This window comes from Microtus pennsylvanicus, chromosome 11 (genome assembly GCF_037038515.1).
Source record: "Microtus pennsylvanicus isolate mMicPen1 chromosome 11, mMicPen1.hap1, whole genome shotgun sequence".
NCBI lineage: Eukaryota > Metazoa > Chordata > Mammalia > Rodentia > Cricetidae > Microtus > Microtus pennsylvanicus.
In genome coordinates, this window is record NC_134589.1 from 33702130 (window position 1) to 33726401 (window position 24272).

Below are 24272 nucleotides of genomic sequence, written 5' to 3' on the forward strand. Positions count from 1 at the left end.
TGAAGATGGAGGTTAAGATAGGGGAGGCCTTGTCAACATGAGCTTGTGAAAGGAGTTGCCAAAGCGAAGTGCCTGTTTCAGGAGCAACTGTTGAGGCGGGTTGGCTGTGGAGGGGGCACTGCTGTGGGAGGAGGGGTAAGGAAGGCATTGTGTAGGTTGAGGTGGGGCAGGAGCTGAGGAGGCTGCGAAGAATCTCCTGAGGTCTAGAAGGTACAGGGTCTGCACTGACGAAGGAGCGGATGTGGCCTCCTGATGGGGCCAGGATATGGGTGGAGGGGCAGTGGCTTTGGAGCCTAGTTCAGAGATGAATCCTAGCTTTCCAGGCGTGTGGAGATGGAGTCACCAGGCTCCTCGAGCGAAGGGCCTGCCAGGAGGAAAAGCATGGAGGAATGAAGGAACAGGGGCCAAAGAACTGAGTTGAATTCTCCACTGAGGATGAGGGAATGGGAGTCCACCCAAGATCTCCCTGCCAGTGAAAAGCCAGACTGAGACCCAGGCCAGTCTGGCCTAGTGCAGCAGGCTCTTTTTGTCAAGCCCGTAGTAGCACATGGTAAACCCACCATGACTGTGTATTGAGGAAAGACCAGGGCTCTCCCAGACCCACAGTGGGCCTTAAGTTCTGTGCAGCATGAGTTTTACCTGTGACACCGCACTGTGACTCCAGGTGTCCCCTGAGATATTTTTCTGGCACCTTGGAGAGAGCTGAGAGCCCTAGAGAGGTAAGGGATGGGAGAGGGAGCTGAGTCATTGACCGCTCATTCAGTCTACAGACATGTAACGAATACATGAATGAAGCCTTGTGCTGAGTAAGTCCAGATCCCGTTTCTGCCCTTTCCAAACATCCGCCTATTTTAGGGATGTGAATGAGGTCTGGGAATGAGGAGCGACTTCCCCAGGCCACAGTTAACGATGGGGCCAAGCTTTGTCAGCTCCTTGGTCATCCATTGTTCACTGGGTGCCATCTCCAAGCCCAGCACTGCTTTGGATTGTGTGAGAAATGCATCTGTGGACCCAAGAGTTGAGATGGGTATGGAACAAAGGAGGTGAGGGGAACTAAGAGGGGTGATGTCCCCATCCTGAGGAGGAGTGAAGCAAGGTGTCAATCACACAGCTCCCTTGAAAACCAGAGCAAGGTTCTAGAGCTCCGCCTTGGGGGCTGGGCTTCTGGGGGCAAAGACCTGCCCTCTGTACCCCACCAGGATGGGGTATAAAGTCCTTCCGGAGAAGAGTAAGAGGAAAGAAATCATCTCTGGTCCTCTGGGGGAGAAAGGAAGGGGAGTCAGGAGACTCCCTTGTGGCGTCTCTGGCATTGCTTGCCTGCTCAGCTGCAGCAGGGATTCTTGTTGCATGATGCAGTTGCTACTGGCCCTGGTAGGGGCCCTAGCCACATTCATCCTCACCCAACCCTCTGAGGGCACTGCCCCAGGTAAGAGGCCCTTGGATACCAAGGCAGAAGCTTGGTGTGGAGGGAAAAGCGCTTAAATCTGGGGAGTCCGCAGCTCCCTTGAACACTGAGTCCCCATGCTTTTGAACAGCTTCCCCCAGTCAAGTGGAGAATTCAGTCCTTCGCGACTGCATAGCAGAGGCCAAGTTGCTGGTGGATGCTGCCTATAACTGGACACAGAAGAGGTGGGCCTGGGACTTTACCAGTCTGGGAGGGTCAGTGAGGGCGGATGGGCTCTTGGCAAAGTCATCTTATCCAACCTGGCTCTGCTGGGTTGAAGCTCTGTTGGTAGCCTGTACCCCCACTCCCCTCCAGCCTCCTCTTTCTCTGTCTCTCTGTGACAGTATCAAGCAGCGCCTGCGCAGCGGCTCGGCCAGCCCCATGGACCTCCTGGCCTACTTCAAGCAGCCAGTAGCGGCCACCAGAAGAGTTGTTCAGGCTGCTGATTACATGCACGTGGCCTTAGGACTGTTGGAAGAGAAGCTGCAGCCCCCGGGACCCAGACCCTTCAATGTCTCTGGTACGGTGTTTCCCCTTGAGTCCCCCAAGGCCTGCCCAAGCCTGGGAGGGGAAAAAAGCCAGATGTGAGAGGCGGGGTGAAAAGCCTAGGGGATGTTAGAGATGACAAACGGATGGGACTGAGCAGCCCAGGGAAGAACTAGGGCTCTGGACTCAGAGCCCTGCCCCCTCTCCCCAGATGTGCTCACAGAACCGCAGTTGCACCTGCTGTCCCAGGCCAGCGGCTGCGCGCTCCAGGACCAGGTGGAGAGGTGCAGCAACAAGTACCGCACCATCACAGGGAGATGCAACAACAAGTGGGTGTCGGGGGTCCCTGCCTCTGCTCGTCACCCTCGGGGCCCTGCCTTTGCTCGCCACCCTCGGGACCCTGCCTTTGCTAGTCACCCTTGGGGCCCTGCCTCTGCTCGCCACCCTCGGGGCCCTGCCTCTGCTCGCCACCCTCGGGGTCCTGCCTCTGCTCGCCACCCTCGGGGCCCTGCCTCTGCTCGCCGCCCTCGGGGTCCTGCCTTTGCTAGCCACTCTCTCAGGCCCTGCCCCCACTAACTCCCACCCTTTCGCTGCCACAGGAAGAGACCCTGGCTGGGAGCCTCTAACCAGGCCCTGGCCCGCTGGTTGCCAGCTGAGTATGAAGACAACAGGTCGCTCCCGTTCGGCTGGACCCCCGGCAAGAGGCGCAATGGCTTCCTCCTTCCTCTTGTGAGTTGGAGCGGAGGGCCTGGAAAATGCTTGATGTCTTTGAAAGGCGGAGGGTAAAACGCAGTCCTGAATCATCAGGCACAAATCTAGGCTGTCCCACTGACCTCCTGAGTCTCAGTTTCTCCACCTGCAAGTAGAAAAATCTCAGCTCGTGGGAACGGAAGTGAAGTCCTTGGCATAAACAACGGTATAGACCTTGATCTGGGGACCTGTGCTACCTATTATGGAATGGAGTGGTTTTGTTGTTTGCATGAGAGAATGGGTGTCAAAGACTCTCTCTCTCTCTCTCTCTCTCTCTCTCTCTCTCTCTCTCTCTCTCTCTCTCGCTCGTATCTCTGTGTGCACAGGTCTACACAGGCATGCAGAGGCCAGAGGAAGAAGCTGGGTGTCTTCCTTTTTGATTACCCACATCATAAAAATATATGAATTTATATACATATACATATGTAAACACACACACACACTTGAGACCAGGTCTCCCACCCAGCCTGAAGCTCACTGTTTCATGTCAGTTGATTGGCTAGTGAGCTACTGGGATTAGCCTGTCTCAGCCCTCAATGTAGGGACTACAGGCCCATGTAGCCATGTTTGGCTTCTGTGTAGGCTCTGGGGATTTGAATTCAGGTCATAGCAAGCATCCTTACCCATTAAACCATCTCCCAGTCCCTTTGTTTCACTTTTTGAGACGAAGTCTTACTCTATAGCCTGTCCTGGACTGAGTTTAGGTTGGAATCCAGGCTGGTCTCAACTCAGAGCAATCTTCCTACTTCTGCTTCCTAGGGCTGGGATTATCGGTGTAAGACTCCATGTTCAGATCAGTTTCCTGCTGAATATAAAGTTCTATGCACTTGTGAATCTATGATCTGCAATTTTACACTTGTCAACTTTCTATTGATGTATTACTATAACAGTTTCCTACCTGCCTCAGTATTGATGTGTTAAATTTTCTTCAGCTGATCCATCTGTCTGTCCAGCTCTCTATACTCTATCATCACCTTAGTCTTGTCCTGTATCTAAAGACCATCAGCCCTCTAACCTGTCAGTCTACGTACTGATCTCATCTCTCTGGGAGGGCAGGTGAGCTGGCCTGCCGGTCTGGACCAGCTCCCTCTCATCTGTTGAGATAGGATCTTTCTGTGTAGCTCAGATTGGCAGGTAACTCACTGAATTTACAATCCTCCTGCCTCCGTCTCACTAATCCTGGGACATAAGCATGTGCCACCAGAAGCCTGGGGCCAAGCGGTAGACCCTCCTTCTGGAAATGACAACTACCACAAGAGGGGGCTGTGTGTCTAAGAACCGGAGAGGAAGGGGTTGGTGGGAAACTGTCAGCTCTGGCAGGGGCCTGGCATTCCCTGAGTGCTGGGCTGGTCTCAGAACCTGGCCTGATTCATGAGCTCGGACGCAGGCTGACTGTACTTCCCCACCAGGTCCGGGCTGTCTCCAATCAGATTGTGCGCTTCCCCAACAAGAAGCTGACCTCAGACCAGGGCCGGTCCCTCATGTTCATGCAGTGGGGCCAGTTTATCGACCATGACTTGGACTTCTCCCCAGAGTCCCCAGCCAGGGTGGCCTTCACTGTGGGTGTGGACTGTGAGAAGACCTGTGCCCAGCTGCCTCCTTGCTTCCCCATCAAGGTACCCTCCTCGGCCAACCTTCTAGGTCCCTGCAGTAGCCTCCAGCCCAGAGAGACGGATGGAGGAATCTGGGAGAAATGGGCCCTGTCCAGACACCAAGAAACACAGATGCCCCCGCTGTGTGTGTTGGAGGGGTGGAGGAGGCTGGGCTCTATTGGAGCTTCACAGAGGAGACATGTTGGAGACAGGCCTTGGGTCTCCTGTTCTGGGAGACTATTCAGTCTTAACTTCTGCTGCTCCTGGACTAAGATCCCTGCAGTTCTTGCCAACTCCTGGGGTTGGGCTATGAGCAGGGTCCTCCTCCAGGCTGAAAGGAGCAGAGTTTCCTCTGGGAAGTGGGGAGCGCTCTCTCTCTCTCTCTCTCTCTCTCTCTCTCTCTCTCTCACACACACACACACACACACACTCATCTACAGGTTTACTGGCTTGCAGTAGGTAGGGAGGCACTCACAGGGGCCTGTGTGTCAGCAAACCCCTTCCTCCAGTTTTGGCACAGGGGCACACCCTCTTCTAGTCCTCATAGCACAGCGTTAGCATTTGGCTCGTATAGCAAGCACAACAGCTGCCCCACTTGAGTATTGCTTAACTATATGCTCAGCAACTTGTCTCTCAGAGGCTCGGTCCAAAGCTTCGTCCAGGGCTGGGGGTTCATCTCAGGAGTAGAGCCCTGGCCTAGCAGGCACAAAGCCCCAGGTTTGAGTCTGAGTGAGTCCTGGTGGACTTCCTGAAGTAGGGAAGTTTTGAGCAATGTCAAAAGTGAGTGGAGGATACCCCAGATTAGTGAGCCTGATACGGGGAAGGCCCAGGGTCACTGAGTGCTCTTCACTGTAGATTCCGCCCAATGACCCCCGCATCAAGAATCAGCGTGACTGCATCCCGTTCTTCCGCTCTGCGCCAGCGTGCCCCCAAAACAAGAACAAAGTTCGCAACCAGATCAACGCACTCACATCCTTCGTGGATGCCAGCATGGTGTACGGCAGTGAGGTCTCCCTCGCTCTGAGGCTCCGCAATCGGACCAACTACTGGGGACTGCTGGCCACCAACCAGCGTTTCCAGGACAACGGCCGAGCCCTACTGCCCTTCGACAACCTGCACGAGGACCCCTGCCTCCTCACCAACCGTGCTGTGCGCATCCCCTGCTTCCTGGCAGGTGGGTCTGTGTGTATGTGGGGGGCAGTTTGAGTCTTCCCAGAATGGAGGGGAAGGATGGAGTGTCATGAGGAAACACTATTCGGGACCTCAGGGGACCATCAGTAGACCTGTGCAGCCCCTGGGAAAGCTGGTAGGTGGGAATGGGTCCCTTTGCCCATCCCCTGGGCGTGGTTAGATATCCCTGCTTCCATGACTCCAGTGACGAGGGGCTCACCACCTGAATGGCACTCCAGCCGACTATAGGAAGCGCCCCTTTTATTTTGAATCAGTGTCTGCCCATTGCTCTTAGTCATGCTATTGGGAGCTAAGAGAAGACCTAAGGCTGACCCCTTCCCCTGTGACAGAAAGGGACCGTCTCTTCCATCACCTGAAAGTAACTGTTCCCTGTACCTCAGTTTTTTCTTCTTTAGGTTGTTTTCTTATCCAGTGCCTCCCTTCTTATTGCACAGTTATGCATTTATGTGGTCCCTTCCTGCAGACGTATAGTCTGCATTCTGTCCGCAGTCCTTACCCTGCCTTCCTGTGGGGTTTGTGGTAATGACAGTTATCACTTCTGGGCGGACAATCCCTGAACCTCACAGCAGCCCGAAAGGCAGGGAGTATCATCCTCAACTTACAGATGTGAGGCTGAGACTCAGGAAGGATGCTCATGTTCAAGAGAGCGGCGCTCTCAGGGCAGAGCCTGTACTGGGACGAAGTCAGTGTAGCTCCCAGGCCTCTGCTTCGCTGCTCTGTCCCACTGTTTAACTAAAGCTCACTCTGTAAGGATTGTACCACTGCATATTCCGGGGTCGGGGGAGGCAATGCTTACCTTCATCAGAGGTCTCCAGGAGCTCAGTCTAAACAAGGCCTTCTGTAGGAGGGCTGGGTGAGAAGCCAGGAGGTGACTGGACTTGCTGTCCTGTCCTGGCCTGCCTATGGGGAAGGACCCAATGTGCCTGCTCCCCTGTTTCCATGGAAGGGCAGCATGACATCACATTTAAATATGGGAACAGGTAGACAGATGCAGACAGGTGGTATGTAGTCCCAAGGTCAAGGTTCCCAGGGCTGTCTCCCACCATGTGTGGTCAGGGGTGTGGATCTGGTCTTCTCGTAGAAGAGAATCAGCAGGCAAGGAGACCAGCGTCTGCTCAGTGTATCTGCCTTAGTCCTAACCTGGACCAGCCCCTTAGGAACCCAGGAGCCCACCGTGCTCTCTGCTCTGGAGAGGAAGGTGTTGGTTGGTAAGGAGTAACGTGGTATGGTTGAGATGGAAGCACAGTTGTATGAAGTTTGCCTCACCTGGTCCCTGGGTCCCAGACCTCAGTCAGCCCTTACCGAGAGACCCTCTGATAATCCTGAACTTGGGGTTTTCAAGGTGACACCCGGTCAAGTGAAACCCCCAAGCTGGCGTCCTTGCACACCCTCTTTGTGAGAGAACACAATCGACTGGCCATGGAACTGAGGCGTCTGAACCCCCGCTGGAGTGGAGACAAGCTCTACAACGAGGCCCGGAAGATCGTGGGTGCCATGGTCCAGGTAGGGGGCCCAGAGGCCAGCATGAATCTGAGAGAGTGGCTCCCAACCTTCATGAACATGGCTTTGAGGCTGTACCTCATGGCTGCTGGGTCTGGATGCTTGGGGCGCATCTCTGACCCTGGTTCTGCCATTAACCGTAACTTTATCTGTGGCGTTCTCTTGGGGTTTCAATATCTCATCCTCTAATGGGAGGCTGTGTCTCCATGCCCCACACAATGGCAGCAGTCACTACTGTACCCAAGAAGCCTTTTGGAAAGCAGGAGTCTATCCAGAGGGAAGGGGGGTGCTGTGGGTTGCCCAGGCAACACTCCTCCGGTGACATCTCTTCCAGATCATCACCTACCGAGACTTTCTGCCTCTGGTGCTGGGCAAGGCCCGGATCAGAAGAACCTTGGGTCCCTACAGAGGGTATTGCTCCAACGTGGACCCACGTGTAGCCAATGTTTTCACCCTGGCCTTCCGTTTCGGCCACACCATGCTTCAGCCCTTCATGTTCCGCTTGGACCGCCAGTATCGGGCCTCACGATCCAACTCCCATGTTCCACTTAGCTCCGCTTTCTTTGCCAGCTGGCGAATCATACATGAAGGTGACTGGGTTTCCCAAAAGCAAGGGTGGTGAGGGTCCAAGCACCCCTTCCTTAGATGGGCTGCTGAATGCTGGTCGGGCCTCTGCAGCTGTCTTCCCAGGACAGTAGAAAGAAAGCAGCCATCGACGGGTCTCTGTGTCCTAAGGGAGGACTCCCCGACCGTCCTCTCTCACTCACTGGGAATTAAACCTAGGGCCTTGTCCATGCTATGAAAGTGCTCTACCATTAAGCTACACCCCATACCTTTTTCTTCAAATTTTGTTTTAGATTTATTTATTATGTATACAATGTTCTGCCTGCATTTGTGCCTGCAGGCCAGAAGATACCTCATTACAGATGGTTGTGAGCCACCATGTGGTTGCTGGGAATTGAACTCAGGACCTCTGGAAGAACAGGCAGTGCTCTTAACCTCTGAGCCATCTCTCCAGCCCCTACTTTTAAATTTTTATATAAGGGCTTTATTAAAAGTAGCCTAGGCTGGCCTTAAACTGACGACTCTCTTGCCTCAGCCTCCTAAGTAGCTAAGATCATCATCATATCTTTATTGTCCATATCATCAGGCCTGATAAGGGGGGATTTCTAAGGGGGACAGACTGGCATGAGTGTGGTAAATCATGAACCTGTAAGGACTCCTACTTGCTAGCTTGGCATCATGGGATGCCCCTTCCCAACCCGGGAGCTTCTGAGAGGTTAGAGGTTAGTCAAATCAGTACCTCTCTCATTTCCCGTGACCAGGTGGCATCGACCCTATCCTCCGAGGTCTCATGGCCACCCCAGCTAAGCTAAACCGGCAAGATTCCATGGTGGTAGATGAGCTCCGGGACAAGCTGTTCCGGCAAGTGAGAAGGATCGGGCTGGACCTGGCGGCTCTGAACATGCAGCGCAGTCGGGACCACGGACTTCCTGGTGAGGCGGCACCTCAGACAGGGCCATTTGGGGAGCTCAGAGCAGACCCAGGCCCTCCCTTCTGACAGGAACAAGATGAGCTGCAGTGCAGGGCAGGATAGGCCCATGCCGATGCCCTCCACAGTCCCTTACTTGCCAACTCCCTGGGTCATCTCCATCTGCTATAGGGGCTCCAGGTTTAGGCCCACCTCAGGGTTAGGTCAGAGGACTAGGAGGTGAAGAGAGCAGGCGCTTGCTTTGTTGATACCATTTCCTAGTTCCAGTGACCTTCCGCAGCAGCTGTTCCAGACGGAGGAGTAAGTTAGAGGTGGCTGTAATGTGCCCAAAGTCATGACAGTATGAAGTAAAAATCTGATTTCAAAATGTCTTCATTCTTCCTGTTGTTTGGCCCCATCCACCACCATGAAGATGTCTCAGCCTTGGCTTGCCTTTCTTCTTTCCAAAGTCAACCTCCCTGTTTAGATAGAACCCGAGGCCTCAGGTAAAGGGGTTGGGGACTTCCAACAGCCTGCTCTGCTCACGACAGCACACGGCAGGCACAGGAGCAGTCAGGATTCTTTCCTTTCCCTCCGTATGTGTGTGTTTGTGGGGCTTACGTGGCTAGAGGTCAACTTTAGGTGTTATTCCTCAGCTGTCTTCCTAAAAAGGGCAGGGTCTCTCACTGACCTGGAACTCACCATGTAGGCTGTTCTTGTAGGCTGTTCTGGGTGCTCAGCCCTGAACCTCCTCCTTATCTCTACCTCTTCAGAACTAGGATTATAAGAGTGTGTGACCACATCCATATCTCCATATATATATATATATATATTATATCCATATATATAAATATATGTGTGTGTATATATATATATATTTTAAAAGTGGGTTCTGGAGTTTCAATGCACGTCCTCATATTTGTGTGGCAAGCAGAATCAGCTCCCCAGCTTTCCTAAACTTGGTGCTCCCTACAGCTAAGGAGCTGTGGGCGCCCCCTGCTGGAAGAATGGCACTGCTAACCACTGGAACTCCTACTCCCTAGTCCCACAAACAGTTGTTCCCTACAGGCCATCTCAGAAGTACTATCCTGACACTGGCTTTTGTAGTCTCCTCTAGCCTCTTCCCCAGTCTGGAGCAAATCTGGAACGGTTCTGCCTCCTCTGAGCCCCACTCAGTACTAACCGACCTGGGACCGATGGAGGCTGGCTGGATTTAACTCTGCGTACCTCAGGGTACTCCACAAAGGAGTACCTGGGAGCGCCTGAGAGACGCACAGCAGTGCTTAGTGGTGAGAAAGCACGGCATTGTTTGCCTTTGCTGGCTGGAAGGCAGTGTGTTTGGATGCCACGGGCTGCTGTCCGGCAAAGCGAAGGCTCACCTGGAGTCCAGCCCTGGTGTAGGATCCTGAGGGCTGAGGAATCAGCACTGCTGGTTTGGGAAACGTTTTGAAACAGCTTTGTTGAGGTTCACCTGCCGTCCAGTTCTCCCACACGAGTTCATAAAGAGACAGCTGCGCGGTTAGAGATGTGTAGCAGCCACCACGTTCTTAGCCAAAAGGCCGTGACCTAATATTTAGACATTTTCATTCCCTTCAGAAGAAACTCTGTCGCAAAGGTCACCCCTCAGCCCTGCCCCAGCGCTGGGGACCACTACTTCCCATTTGGGTCTTTCATATTCATGGAATCTTTCAGTGTGTGGCCCGTTTCTGTTGCGCATTTGTATCTATGTTTGCCGTTTGTGGTTTGCTTTCTTATTTAGCCAGTTGTTTACTTAGTCTTCAAACCTGATTTTTTTTAAAAAAATGTTTTGAGTATCATGCCTATAAAATGTGTATGACATTTAATAATATCATGAAATGTCAGATCTGTGGGGCCGGGTTGGCAGAGTGCTTGCCTCGCAAGCATGAGGAGCCGATTCATTGCCCGTAAATCACTTTTTAAAAAATAAGTCAGGCTTGGATGGCATGCTTTTTGTAATCCCAGGGCTTGGGAGGCAGGAGACAGGCAGATGCTTGGAGTTCCCTGACCAGCCAGCCTATGTTACTTGATGAGTTCTAGGCCAGTTTAAAAAAAAAAAGATAGACAGTATCTGAGAAATGACACCTAATGTTGACCTTTGACCTCCATATGCATGTGTGCCCACACACGTGTGTAAACATGTGCACAATAGCAAATTTGTGTCTGTGGGATTTTTACATGAGGACACACTCTTCAGTCTGATACACACAAAATGTGACTGTCCCCCTACAGTCTAGAGAGGATGGTGATCTTCTGGTTCTATTCAGTATTGATCACAGAACACGCTTTGGAGGATTTGTGGGGAGCAACAAAAACTATGGAAGACTGACAGCTGCTTCCTGGCTCTCCTGCAGGATACAACGCCTGGCGGCGCTTCTGTGGGCTTTCCCAGCCCCGAAACTTGGCCCAGCTTAGCCAGGTGCTAAGAAATCAGGCTTTGGCAAGGAAGTTCCTGAGACTGTATGGGACACCTGACAACATTGACATCTGGATGGGGGCCATTGCGGAGCCTCTTCTGCCCGGGGCCCGAGTGGGGCCTCTCCTGGCTTGTCTTTTTGAGAACCAGTTCAGAAGAGCCAGAGATGGGGACAGGTAAGTGAGCCCCGGCACCTGAAGGAGAGGAGCCAGACAGCGCAGTGTGACTGAAGGAGGGAGAAAGCACCTTTCAAAGCTTCGTTTCTCAGGGCTGGAAAGATGGTTCAGTGGTTGAGCACTGAAGAAGACGACCCGGGTTCAATTCCCAGCACCCATAAGACAACTCAGGAGATCTGACACCTTCACACAGACATGCAGGCAAAGCACCAATGCATATATAAATCATTAAAGAAGACCCGGGGGGTTCCCCATGGGAAAGAAATGCTGACCGAGGCAAGGCTGACATAGACTGAGCTGGAGCCTCCTTAGGCCAAAAGAGTGACTAGCCAGGGGGCTGGAGAGATGGCTCAGAGGTTAAGAGCACTGGCTGCTCTTCCAGAGGTCCTGAGTTCAATTCCCAGCAACCACATGGTGGCTCACAACCATCTGTAATAAGATCTGGCGCCCTCCTCTGGCGTGTGGGCATACATTGAGGCAGAATGTTATATACATAAGAAATAAATAAATCTTTAATAAAAAAAAAGAGTGACTAGGCAGCCCCATTGTTCTGGGTGGAAATTTCTGGATCATCCAGTTTAGTAGACCAATGTGGCCTCTAAGGCACGGGCAGAAAAAAACTAAATCTGGACCTGAGTCCTTAAGTGGATGTCACTTCGATGGCTGGCTGGCTGCTTACTTCTGTGTAGTTCACTGGGCAGAAACTGGCAGGAGGACCACACGGAAGGAATGACATAGAATGTGCCAAGCACGTGAAAGGTGCTCACTATGCAGCATGCCCCAGCTTTCTCATGCATCTCTTCACCCACAGGTTCTGGTGGGAGAAACGGGGCGTGTTCACCAGAAGACAGCGCAAAGCCCTGAGACAAGTTTCTTTATCTCGGATTATATGCGACAACACTGGTATCACCACTGTTGCGAAGGACATCTTCAGGGCTAACATCTACCCAAGGGGCTTTGTGAGCTGTAGCCGTGTTCCCAAGTTGAACCTGTCGGCCTGGCGAGGCAGATGAGGTCAGCAGGTAAGGGGAGACCTGCAACGGGCCAGGCCCTCACATCTCTCCCAGAGACATCCCATCTGCTAGGCAGACAATAGAGCTTGTCTCTAGGAGTATGGTTCTCTTTCCTAATGGCTTCCAGGAATGCTAGCTTCTGGGCTGATAGTCAGTTCTGGGGTCTAGGACTTCGTAGGGGGGCAGGGAAAATTGTTCAATTGTCCTTAGTTTTATCATGAATGTCATAAAATATCTCTGTCTGGATATCCAACAAATTCCCTCGCTTATTTCTGCTGTTCCCACAGGATTCCACGCCAAGCCCTCAAGCCTTGGAGACGAGGGTAAGGAGGAGACCACAAGGCTGCTTTCTCCCCCAAACCCATTTCCTGCTGGAGCTTTCGCTGGCTACAGCTCAGAGCTGGCTTCATTGGTTGAGTGCCAAGGATGCAATGGCAATGTGCCCGTTAACATTGGCAACCTCTTAGGTAGTAGGTTATGAATCAGCCCCAGGTATAAGAGCCTGTGAGTCAAGCCACGAGGCTCTGAGGTTCCAGCAAGGGACTGTGGGAGGGTTACTAGCACTTTCTCCTGTCCCTGCCCTGGAGCATGACCGAAGACCACACAGTCCCGGATCTTAGCCACACCACAACCTTCTTCCGCTGGCCCTGCAGGAAGGGCAGCACTCTTTACTTCTAGCAATAAAACGATGCTGAGGACAGGGCCTGCTGTCTCTGTGTTGGGCTGGGGAGAGCGTGGCCTTGGTTCCAAGCTTTGCCCCAAGTATGGAAGACAAGAGCTACTAAGATGCAGCCTGGGACTCCCACATGGTCTCTTCTGTGGAGGGAAGGTGGAAGAGTTTGGGCCTCAGAGTAGAAAGAATGACAGTCCACAGAAGATTAGTCAATATAAATACTTTTTATATGAAAAACAAACACAATGAAAGACCCTATGCAGCTAGTAGGAAGGGCAGGGATCTGCCCTAGGCCATGTCCTCAACCCAGCCAGCCAGCCCTACTGTAGGATGAAGCTGCCTGAGGGGAGGGGACAAGAAGCTGAGGCCTCTTAGCCTACGCTCTTCTCTGGAGAAGGGAGAGACTGAGCCCCCTCATGCATCTTCCTCCTTGGACGATGCCAAATTCCATCTTGTTGTTGTTGTTTGTTTTTTGAGACAGGGTCTCACTGTGCTGCCCTGGCTGTCTTGGAATTCTGTATGTAGACCAGGCTGGCCTCGAACTCACAGAGATCCACTTGCCTCTGCCTCCCAAGTGCTGGGATTAAAGGCGGTACCACTACTCCTGGCCACCAAACTCCATTTTTAAGGGCTGCGAAGCCACTGAGACGTTGTGACAAACCAGAAAGACCCGGGGTTGAGGACAGGCTAATGCTGGGCTCACACCAAGCCAGTCTCAGACGACACAGCTGGCCTCGTTATGATGCCCACATTTGGTAGCTGAAACAGGAAGGGGAAGTCACAGGGGGCCCCAGAGTCTCTGGCTTTACTTCCACAGAGAAGAAAGTCCTGCTGAAGGCTACACAGAGGAGCCAGATGGAAATTTCTAGATCCTCCAGTTTTGTAGACCAATGTGGCCTCTAAAAAGCAAGATGAAGTGAGAGAGCTCTGGATGCAGACATCCTTCACCTTGTCCTCTTGCTCCACAGCCAGGGCTGCAGAGGGCTAGGCTAGTGTTCCTGAGGGGCTCACAAGGTCCTGGGGGAGGCTCTCTCGGGCCTCCTGCATGCGGCGCCGGGCTCGACGGAAGGCTTCTGTAAGGGAGGGAAATATTGTCACCTAGTCAGCTACTGTGGTGTGGAGAAGAAAGTGGCTCCGGGTGTCCAGTCTGGGGTGAGGAACCTACCTAGTACATTGTGTGTGGAACTCTGCTGGCTGAACCCTTCCAGGCGGTCCAACACGCTCCGCATCTGTTTCCGGAGGGAGTTTGATTCCATGAAAGCCCTGCAGGGAGGCCCAATAGACAGTCAGGACTGCTCACCAACCACCAAGGACAAGGGAGGGGGGGCAGTGTCACTCACCTGGACTGTTGCAGGCAGTGCAAGCGGAAGGTGACAGTACCTGTCGTCTCGGTGCGGAATCCAAAGCGGCTCAGCCGCTCCCCCTGGCAGACAGCGGAGATGCGATCAGTTTGTGCAGACTTAGACCAGAGGCTTTGCTGCCATTCCTATTCCTAGCCTTGGGACAGGTAGCACCACTGAAGAAGCTTCACTCTGTCATCCCGACCCCAGCACAAGGGTAACACCAAGCTCCCCTCTCATAACTCCAGGAACATTCTACCCTCATTTGAGAATGAGAAGGTTTATATGTTTCTAGAAGGTCCACCCTGCATCTGCTGACCAAGGCCTTCAGTGGTGGAAGGGGCCAGTTATCTAATGGGGGTAAAGGAATCTCTAAATACACTATTTCCCAAGCATCTCCTAGTACAGATATCATAGGGCGGGACCTGCAGCGCAAGCCACAGGAAGGAAGGGACAATGAACAACGAGGGGAGGGGCCTCAGTCCAGACACCACAGGTACAGAAATACTCAGTCTCCCCAAAGATAAGTCACCTTGAAGGTTCCCGGGATCCTCACGTAGGAGGGGTCCTCCAGCTCTAAGGAACCGCCTATGAAGAACCTCCTTAGCTCTGCCACAAGGCCCAGCTCCATGGGCCTCCAAGTGGAGATGGTCAGGGTGTGTGATCCTGTGTAAGCAAGAGGGGAAAGGGCCGGGTTCCATGCCTGACTTCCCTGCAGTGACCTGGGTTGGTGATAACTTGACCTATGTAAAGGTTATCATGGTGGATGACGGCCTGGCCGGAAGACACTAAGACAGAACTCCTAATCCCAGCTATTCCAGGGATCATTGTGTGCTCAAGACAAGCTTGCCAACCCCCAAGAGCCTCTTTCTCTTTGGACCTAGGAAAATGTAGGAGCAAGTGCAACATACGCCTTACAGAGGGTCTGGGAGAACCAGATGCAATTAGCACACTGCCTGACATACATCAGCAGGCCCGCACTTCTCCTTCAGAAGGATCGCTGCCTCATTCGGTACCTGCAGGCCCAGAGCCCACTGACCATGTGGCTTCTCTGTCAAGACTGTGGTCTAACTGGAGGACTGGGGCACATGACAACTGTCAGGCTGCTGGACTTGAGGAGGTCAGCTTCACAGTTCTCTCAGGGGATGGGAGAAATCCCGCCAAGCTACAAGCAACCTTTCAAGTCAGAGCCCCTGATCCCTAATCACCTCTACTTCTCCTCGGGAGCATGGGGTCTTGTGGAAGTGCCTGTCTTGTTGCTAGGGCCGAGGGCACAGGGAAGGGCAGGAACAGAGCTTACCTGGGGTGGCCGGCAGCACCGCAGCCCCATAGCCTTCTACACGGTACCTCTGCCAGAAGTCCAGGGAGAGGACCTTACAGTAGAGCACGGGCCACTCCGGGAGGGCATCTGGAAAGTGGGTGAGGTGGCACAATCTGGTCACGGGGACTGTTGTGAAGAGGGGGTCCTGGGAGAGAAGTGAGGCTGGGGACCACAGCCACTCACCAGTTGATTCATCCTCGTGGAGAAAGAAGGCTTCGAATGTGAACGGGTAGGAGAAATAGGCCACCTTGTCCTAAAAAAGAGGAGTGTCATTTCAGTGTCACAGGGTGGACAAAGCCTCTCGTGGAGTTGGTTCTCTTTGTGTCCAAAGCTAAGGTCGCCTTCACACAGGGGAAAGGGAAACTGCCAGCCTGGTAGGAAGCCAACAGGCAAAGGGACAGCCACAGGAGCTGCTGTCATTCTCTGGGAGATCAAGACAGCAGGGGCAGCCCTGCAGGCAAACATAGAAACAGCCCCAATTATAACTCCTCCACATACTACACAGGGGGTTGGCCTCGGGAAGCTTCAAATGCCACCTGGAGCTGTCATTCCCTCCCAGGTACACCCTCTCATCTGCCATACCATTCCCAGCGATTTGGTGGCACAGGTCTGGGTCACTCCTGAGAACTGCGGGAATGACGGGCTTGACCAGTCTGAAAGCCGAAGACACAGTAAGCTCACTAGAAAGGCCAGGAAGTCATTAAGCGAGAACAGAGTTCTTTGAGACATCCATCCATCCATCCATCCATCCATCCATCCATCCATCCATCCACTCTTTCACGCAACGCGGTAGCCATTTACTGCCATTGACTGAGCGCTCTAAGCTGGTCTGTTCTGGGGATATTAGTGACCCAGAATTGTTTCTCCCGGAGCTAACACTGTGTGTTTAAGGGCAGGGCAACAGACATGGGTGGGATTTAAGCTATGGGACGGATCTAATTGCCTCGGGAGACTAGAGACCCAGGTCAGGTTTAGCTGCGATGTGCTCACAGTTTAGGACGAGGAGATGAGGAGGAATCCACCAAAGAGCCCGAAGAGCTCTTGGTGAGAAGAGCCAAGAGAGAGATATTTCGTGAAGAAAGTGAGCTGGGTCAGCTGCGTCAGGGAGGTTAATACAGTGAAGGATCAGAGCAACCTTTAGAACTGGCAAGGTAGGGGTGACCTATGACCTTGAACTGGTCCTGTGGGAGTGAAAGGAATGCCCGGTTAGAAAAGAAGAGATGCGAGAAAATGTACTTACTAGCAGCCGGCAGCTCCACGAAGAAATGGATGTAGAGGTGGTCGTACTCATAGCCTTGGGCTGAAACTGAAAGGAGAAAACTCAGCACGAGTGTAGCCCGTTCTCCCACTGCCCTTCTCGGTCAGGTCTTGAAGGGGCCACGTGCTCTGCAAATAAGCCCGCTGGGGACCAAGATTCTCTGCTTCCAGAAACGCCTCACCACTCAGCCTCCTATGTTCAGCCCAGACTAAGTCGAGGTGAGTAGGGCACTCACAGTTCCATCAGACCCTTGTCTGGCTCCAAGACAAGACACTTACCCACCTCTCCGTTTACAAAGAGCCGGAGGGCACCTGGGACAGTCTGCAGCGGAGAGAAACGGGAAGGTGTTGGGACCAGAGGGAATCAAGCTGCCCCCCCCCAACTCTGTCCCCAAACCCGCAGAGAACCTTCCACTGACTCTCCCACCTCAGCCACATTACTGCATGTCCTTCTGCCCTGACACTTCTCCACAGAACTGTTCCTGTTTCCAGACTTACAGAGTAACAGCACAGCATTAAAACGGCAGAGACGGTAACCCTGGGGCTCTTCAGGCCACTGAGTTTCTTTTTTAAGTGGTTGTGTTATCTGTCTTGACATTTTTTTTTTACATTAGAATTCGTTGCCTAGATACTATAAAAACAGCATGAGTTACTTTCCTAGAGACAGAGAAGGGGAAGCCAGTGAGCAGTTCTAGCCTTGTGTGCAGATCTAGAAATGGAATCCCTGGTGAGAGGGAAACCCAGACAGGACCCAGGTAACTGACCTAGACTGTTTTAGGTTTCATTGTCTAAGATCCAAAGCACTTGATCAGCAGAAATGACATCTCTTCCCCTGTCTGAGTTGCTCTACAACAACATCCACATGAAGGATGAGGAAGACATTTTTTGATTTCTATATATTTTTAATTAATTGTAAATTAATACATGAATGCATTACCACTGATAAAAACCACCTAAACCTGGAGAACAAGAAGTCAAAATACTTGTATTCTTTTCGCTGCCCAATGCCCATTGACCACCAGCACTCAGCCTGTTCTAAGAGAGGCCCACACAGCATGTGTGTTCCCTTTCAGACCCCATTCTAGGCATGCAGGGTCCTCATCAATGTGCAGAGTCGTGAAATGCATCTTGGAGCCTTCTGAGAGAGGTACCATAAGGGCCTCCACAGCCAGATGCCTCCTAGCAGCTCACAGCACTGCAGGAAACTGAGCTACTCACCATCTCAAAGTCTGTGCCCACAAGGCTGCTGAGGTACTCCTTGTGCCGGCCATAAAGCTGAGGAAACAAAGTGAACCAATCCTCAAAATGCAGATGGAGCCAGGCCAGGGTTTGGTTCTGACTGGGAGGAAATTGGGGCAGGGCAAGCAAGCTTGATACCACCAAGTTTGTGCCAGCCATCCCAACATTGCTGAGGCCAAGGCAAGAGGATTGCTGCCAACTCAAGGCCAACCTGGGCTACTTCAGGAGTCCCCGGGTAGTCGGAGCTAGAGTGAGACAGTCTGAACACACACACACACACATTGCGGGAGCCCACAGTTCTGAATCCATTCCATCTTGACTCATCATGGTCAGAGAGTTCGAACCTATTCTTCCTCCTCAAGGACAAACAGGATGTTACTGATATGGTTACTGAATGTCTTGCTCCTCAAAGGCCAAACGATGGGATGTTTGCCTTAGGGTGAGGTTACTAGGTGTTTTGAGAAGTAAGAAGGTAATTACAATGGTTTATTCTTTATATCATGGGAAGGAAGTCTTGTGCCCACCACTTTTGATTGGGGTATATAAGGACTATGAGTGATAGACTTGGGGCTGTTACAAGATTCACTGGAAGCCTTCCCAACTCTATCTTCTGCCTCTTGTCTATTTCTTTCCGCAATCCTCACTCCCCTTTTTGATCAAGTGAGAACAGGTCGGCCGGTCCCAACAACACATCCCTGCTAATAACTAATAGTGATGCCCAGAGGCGCTGAAGTTGGCCAGTCTGGGAGCGAACCTGGCTCTCAAGTGGACAAGCTCTATTACTTGGGTCCTTACCTTCAGGGTCCTTGTTTATAAAGTGGTACTAACGCTCACCTCCCAGGGTGGGAAGAGCTAAATGGAATGCTTGGGATACGCCTGGCATGGAGCACAATCAATGCTCAGGCACATGGTCACTGGTATTACGCTCCCGTATGGTCAAAGCCGCCTGCTATGTCGGCTGTGTTTTCTGGATGTGGTGGGCTGCCCTCTCCCTCAGTAGCCACCCTGACGTGGTTTCACGTAAACTAGTGCTTACGTCCTTGAACACACGCTGCTCCCGCTCCTCCTCCTCTGGCTGTGCGAGTGAGGACACGTTGTCGATTGTGTATTTCCAAGCAGAAGTATGTTCCTGCTTTTCTCCCTCAGTCTCGATTCTGTAAGGTCAAAGCCACAAAAAGGATCATTTCTGTTGGCGAGAGGAGTGGCCTTCCAGACCCTGCCCAGGGAGTCAACATGGCTGGTGACACTGCTCACTTGAAGTATATGATGACGATGGCCGTAAGGATGATCAAGAGAGGGAAATAGTGGCAAAGCGGAAAGGGTGCCAGACCAGTTCTGGACCCATTCTACCTCACTGACACGGGACACCCGACAGCACTCAGTCCTCTCACCTGGAGAGGGGACAGGCTGGGGGAGTTTGGTCTCTCACAGTGCTGCCCTCTCAGACAGATGAGACTGGGCCTGATCTGGCTGAGTCCCCTTCCCCTGTCCTAGCCGTCCCCTATACTCTGCAATGCATGAATCCTTCTTACTCAACTGTCCATGCTTCCTGGACGTTTCCTAAAGGCCTATAACCCAGGGCAGAACATGAATCAGTGCCTGGGAACTAAACATTTAGGAGCAGTTCAAGGGCTTTCTGGAATCTGCTCAGCTAGAGGCAGGAGGGCAAGCAGAGAAGCCTGGGCACACTCTTTTTCTCCTTCCCACCTGTAGGGTCCTTTGCCGCCGGTGAAGTCAGGCTTCACGGTGATCACCCCATTGCTGTCCACCTTCAGAATGCAGAGGATATGTTCATACGCCTTATAGCCAAGCCTAGGAACCAGGAAACCGTCACCAAGGTTTGGGGTCACCATGGAGACACAGAAAAAGGTGGTCAGCCACCTCGGGGATGGGACAGAGGACACAGGAGGAACTTTCATGGTGACATTGTTTCTTCTGAGTACAGCAAAAGAGAAAGAGACCCTCCGCCGCAAAGGTCCCAGATGGCTGTAACAGGAAGCTGGGGTGAGTGACAGGAGAAAAGGGGGAGGACCGGGCTGGCAGGGTGAAGTGTCACTTACTTTCCATAGGGCCCCAGGTCTGCCATAATGTACATGGTCTGAAGGGGGGTGTTAATGGCGTGGCTGTTCCTGATGAAGTCTTCCGAGGGCTCCCAGGTGATAATGCGAGACTTGAGTTTGCTGCCCTCCCTGGGAGGGAATCACAGGAAAGGGTCACTTCCCTGACACCCCACAAAGCACCTGAAGGAGATCATAAGGGAACCCCTTCCTACTGGGTCTCTAACTGGGTGGGAAGTAGCAGTCAGTAGAACGTACAGAAACCTTAGCCCGAGACACCACGGAGAGCCCCAATCCCGCTTGCACTCACGTCCCTCGCCTGTCCTGGCGGCGCCGCCTAACGTTTGCCATCCGCTCAGCCAGGAACGACGGCACCTCGCTGGCTGCAGTCGTTACTTTCTGGCAGTACTGGGAAAAGAGGGCAGGGCCACATGTGTAAAAACACCTGAGAGGAAGCCTTCCTTCTGACCCTTCCTCCAGGGTGCAAACCCAACCGATAGAACCTCAATTACCCGTGCCGAGGAAGGGGAGACGACACAATCCAAGGAAAACTCCTGCTGTACCATGGTTTTCCTTAGGATTCTAGAAGTGAGTCGTTTATGCTAATAGTAATATCAGCCTGCATTCTCTGGACACGTGCCAACAAAAAGGTTGGGTAAGTGTGCCCGGTAAATAGCGATGCTAACTAACTAGGTGGTCAGAAATGCCAGATAGGATACGGGCTTTGGAGGAAGTGCGCACTTGGGGAAGCTAGCACCAGCTGGATTTTTATTTGCTTTTCCACAATGGTCTAGAATTTAGATTCTGCCGGCTCACAGCTCTCCTGAAGAAAACAGTCCAAATCTTTCAAAAGAAACACACTAACATCTGCTCCTGGCAGAGCTCTAGGGGATGAGAAACACAAAAATCAGAAAATACAGTTCCACCTTCAAGGAACTTCCGATCTTCCTGAGAAGACGTAGCTAATGGCGGAAAAGAACGTAAAACAAGCCCACAAAGGGCTCACTGGTGCCTGAAGAAACACAGGCATTCCCTATGGCCTAGGCAAATTCCTTTTCTCACCTGCAAACTCCTGAGTCTCGATGGAATTTGATGATTAATTAATTGTTTTTTCAGGCAGGGTTTCTTTGTGTAGCCCTGGCTTTCCTAGAACTCGCTCTGTAGACCAGGCTGGCCTCAAACTACAGAGATCCACCTGCCTCTGCCTTCCCAGCGCTGGGATTAAAGGCATGCGCCACCACTGCCACTTGCCTGGCTTTGACTGAATTTTAAATAGATCGTTCTAGATTCTGTCTGCCCTCCCTGACCCCCACGGCCCTCCAGGAGGGCAAAGAGTGTAACAGCCACACTACCTGCAGACTCTGCCCACTCCAGCCTGGCTGCCAGCAGCTCACAGCAGTTTCTAGAATCACAGCTCTACCCTTACTGAGTATCCCACTTACCACACAGTATCAGCAAGACTAGAAAACTGGGGGGGGGGGGCAAGGAAGCGATGGTACCTCAAAAGAAACAGTACCTCTTCCAAGTCGGTGTATCTATCAGAGTCGGTGTAGGTGAAGATGCGCCGGTTTCTCCTGCCGCCGGAATTCTCCAGCTTCAGGACCTCTTGGCGGTACTGATGATCCAATGGACTCTGACATGCGGATTCATTTTGATACAGATCTACTTCAAACTGAAATCATCCCAAAGAAACAGATTGGCTGGGACTACCTCAGACTTTGGCTTCTGTAGCTACCAAACCACATAACTTCTACGGAGCTGGTCGACATGTTTTGATAAGCAACCACCACTTATTTTAATAATGATGGGCAGGGGATCTAAGCATGTTAGAGTTAGAGGAAACCAAGTGGGCATTCTAATTCAGCTCTGCTACTAGAGATGCTGCAGAGTCCAGAAACGGGGAGCGCCTGATCCAGAACACTAAACCGGGCAGTTTACCGACATTACAGCCGTTACAGAACAAAATCCAAATAAACAAAACGGGAAAGTATGAACCTCCACAACCTTTTCTGGAAATCAGTTTGGCAGAGTGAGTCACCAGCCGGGGGGGCGGGGGGGAGGCGGGCGGGTGGAGGGAGACTGAGGACAGGTAATACTGGCTCACCTGGCTAAAGAGTTTCTCCTGCCACCCAATCACAACCTCTTCCTCCTCTTCTTCATCGGGGCGGTGTCCACCTCCAAACACAACAGAACGAGTCAGCCGGGCAACACGCCTTCCTCTGTGGTTGATTATAACCAGCGCTCCTATTCTTGCTTTATTTGGGTTTTTAAAAATCCATTATTGCTGTTTGGGACAGTGTCTCACTGTGCAACCCAGTCTCGCCTCCTAGTCCAGATCCTCGTGCCTCAGCCAGGAGGCGCTGACATTACATGTGTATATCACCAGGCTTGCCTTCAAAGTGCCTCTGCAAACGGACCCCGCAAGCCCCACTGGAGTTCAGTGACTCATAAGTACTTGGTCTAGACAAAGAATGGAGGTCATGGACATACTTTGGCGAATACTAGAAGCCAAGATTAGGACCTGAGGCATCTTAATTACTGCTCTAATTTGAATAAAACGCAGTCCTGCCTTCCAGGAAATACTTTGAACCCAGTATTAGGAACTGAAATTTCCTTAGAGCTAGAGGCCAGCCCTTCCCGCATTTGCTAGATAAGGAGCTTAGTGCTTTTCTCTCACTTCCCTGAAGGCCGCACAGAAGTATCCGTAAACACTGACTCAGGAGAGGACAGGGAAGGCAAACAAACGTTACTTCAAAGAACCCTATTTAGTACAGTCCTGGCTCCGTGCGCCTCTGGAAAGACGCATACCTGTGAGCCACCAGTCTATCCTTTTTGCCTAGGAATATTTCTAAATAGAAGGAGAAATAACAACAGCATGCAAGATTATCGGCCCAATATAAGCATTCTGACCTCTCTTTTGGCCTCCGAGGCAAGGAAAACCACATTTACATGCAGATTCCTGTTTTAAAATGGTTTTCACCTTTGGAGTTAGGAACGCATTTCTGTTGGAAGCCCCCTCCCCCACAAAAGTCACACTGGGAGTGGGTGAGATGGCTCAGTGGATAAAGGGGCCCATGGGTAAAGAAGCTCGTGGCCAACCTGATTTCAAGCCTCAGGGCTCATGGGGTGAAAAGAGATAACTGAACTGACTCCCAAAGATTGTCCTCTGAGCTTCACTCCTGCACCGTGGCATGGACATGCACACATATAAAAAAAATGTAAAAAAGATCAAACGCTCCCACATGCCCCAGCTATGTGGCACGGGGCAACCAGCTCAACCTCTCTGAGGCTTCGGTTCTCCTCTGTACCTCCCCTCTACTGCCCGCACCCTTTTCTCAATTATCATCATCATCACCCAAAACACCCACTAGCAACTTGAGGAGGCCTAAAAGTGGCCAAGTCTATGAGGTCCTTCCCCATCTGGGCAGCAGGCTGGTAATGAAGAAAGTTGCTTGATGTGATTCTTTTCAGATGAACTCTGTCAAGAAAAGAGAAGTCCAAAATACGCGTATCAAAGACACACAGCCAGGAGATAAACACAGCAAGGAAAGGAAAACCGGAATCACAGAGGCAGAGATGCCGAGGCGTCTGCATGCAGAACACGGCGGGGAGGAGGTGGGTTGGGGGCGTGGGAGAAGTCAGTGAGAGGGCGTGTTGGGACACAAGGGCCTGAGGAGTTTGAAAGTGACCAGAACTTGAAGGGGCTTGGGCAGGAGTGAGGTCTGGAAGGTGAGCCTGGAAGCTTTCAGTGGGAAAAGGTCTTGGTAGTTAGATGTGCAGAGATGGCAGAGGAAGTAGTTGGAATTGCAAGCGGAAGTGGGGGCCTCCGAACACCCAAAAGCTTAGGATGGAATTGTCTGAGAGCATTAAGTTAGGGGGTCCCGGAGCTGGGGTGGCGTGACTACCGGAGGCGCAGGTTGCGCACGGGGTCCCGGGAGCGATACACGGCTTCGCCGGTGTCTGTGCTCCAGACCGCTTCCGCCATGACAGCCGCTTCGCGCTGCGACCGTGCCGGAAAGCGCGGTGCTCGTTCCCCTGGCAACGGAGACGCTGGCTTCCTAGGCAACGGTGGCGCTGCCCACGCAGCTCTCCAGTCCCGCGGGAGCTCGTCCCTAGTCCGGCCGCGGTACCCTCAGCACTGGGTACTGTCACTTAAGGTCTGCAGGCTGGATTGTCCTGGGGAATAAAGCTCACCCACAACCAAGGTGAGAGTCGATGCACGGCAGAGATGAGGAAATCGCCATCAGCCACTTCATTTAAGTGTAAAAATGGTGCTGGGGTCAGAACCAGATGACCTGAATCCTTGCTTTCTGAGCAAACACTGCCTT

The 24272-nt window shown here is 52.2% G+C and overlaps 2 protein-coding genes across 4 annotated transcripts; one reads left to right on the plus strand and one right to left on the minus strand.

Moving 5' to 3' along the window:
- Positions 1 to 1347: 1347 nt before the first annotated feature.
- Epx (eosinophil peroxidase) lies at positions 1348 to 12057 on the plus strand. Its single transcript, XM_075942275.1, has 12 exons — positions 1348 to 1426; positions 1536 to 1629; positions 1789 to 1964; positions 2142 to 2259; positions 2530 to 2659; positions 4090 to 4296; positions 5128 to 5446; positions 6806 to 6966; positions 7298 to 7553; positions 8289 to 8459; positions 10807 to 11044; positions 11856 to 12057. Exons 1-12 carry the CDS (start codon positions 1348 to 1350, stop codon positions 12055 to 12057), a joined length of 2151 nt encoding a protein of 716 aa, XP_075798390.1.
- Positions 12058 to 12937: 880 nt separating this feature from the next.
- On the minus strand, positions 12938 to 24043 carry Mks1 (MKS transition zone complex subunit 1). Of its 3 annotated transcripts, XM_075991163.1 has the most exons (18): positions 23850 to 24041; positions 23313 to 23422; positions 22049 to 22119; positions 21461 to 21616; positions 20255 to 20352; positions 19948 to 20076; positions 19595 to 19699; positions 18924 to 19041; positions 17867 to 17923; positions 16928 to 16970; positions 16632 to 16697; positions 15974 to 16044; positions 15575 to 15644; positions 15371 to 15478; positions 14603 to 14736; positions 14071 to 14153; positions 13896 to 13993; positions 12938 to 13803 (listed from the first exon to the last, which is right to left on the minus strand). In XM_075991163.1, the coding sequence occupies exons 1-18, from the start codon at positions 23927 to 23929 to the stop codon at positions 13715 to 13717; spliced, it is 1686 nt and encodes a 561-aa protein (XP_075847278.1). In that variant the 5' UTR covers positions 23930 to 24041; the 3' UTR covers positions 12938 to 13714. The 3 variants fall into 3 exon arrangements, with proteins under 3 accessions (XP_075847278.1, XP_075847280.1, XP_075847281.1); XM_075991165.1 differs by lacking the exon at positions 23850 to 24041 and having other exon boundaries at positions 23313 to 23698; XM_075991166.1 differs by lacking the exon at positions 14071 to 14153 and having other exon boundaries at positions 13445 to 13803; positions 23850 to 24043.
- Between the last annotated feature and the right edge of the window lie 229 nt (positions 24044 to 24272).

Coding starts and splice junctions, on each gene's coding strand:
- Mks1 (XM_075991165.1), bottom strand. CDS start 23,538: ATGCAGACGCCTCGGCATCTCTGCCTCTGTGATTCCGGTTTTCCTTTC. Junction 20,353..21,460: donor GATACACCGACTTGGAAGAG/GTACTGTTTCTT, acceptor CTCTTTTCCCAG/TACTGCCAGAAAGTAACGAC. Junction 13,804..13,895: donor TTCCACACACAATGTACTAG/GTAGGTTCCTCA, acceptor CCTCCCTTACAG/AAGCCTTCCGTCGAGCCCGG.
- Epx (XM_075942275.1), top strand. CDS start 1,348: ATGATGCAGTTGCTACTGGCCCTGGTAGGGGCCCTAGCCACATTCATC. Junction 1,427..1,535: donor CTCTGAGGGCACTGCCCCAG/GTAAGAGGCCCT, acceptor GCTTTTGAACAG/CTTCCCCCAGTCAAGTGGAG. Junction 8,460..10,806: donor TCGGGACCACGGACTTCCTG/GTGAGGCGGCAC, acceptor GCTCTCCTGCAG/GATACAACGCCTGGCGGCGC.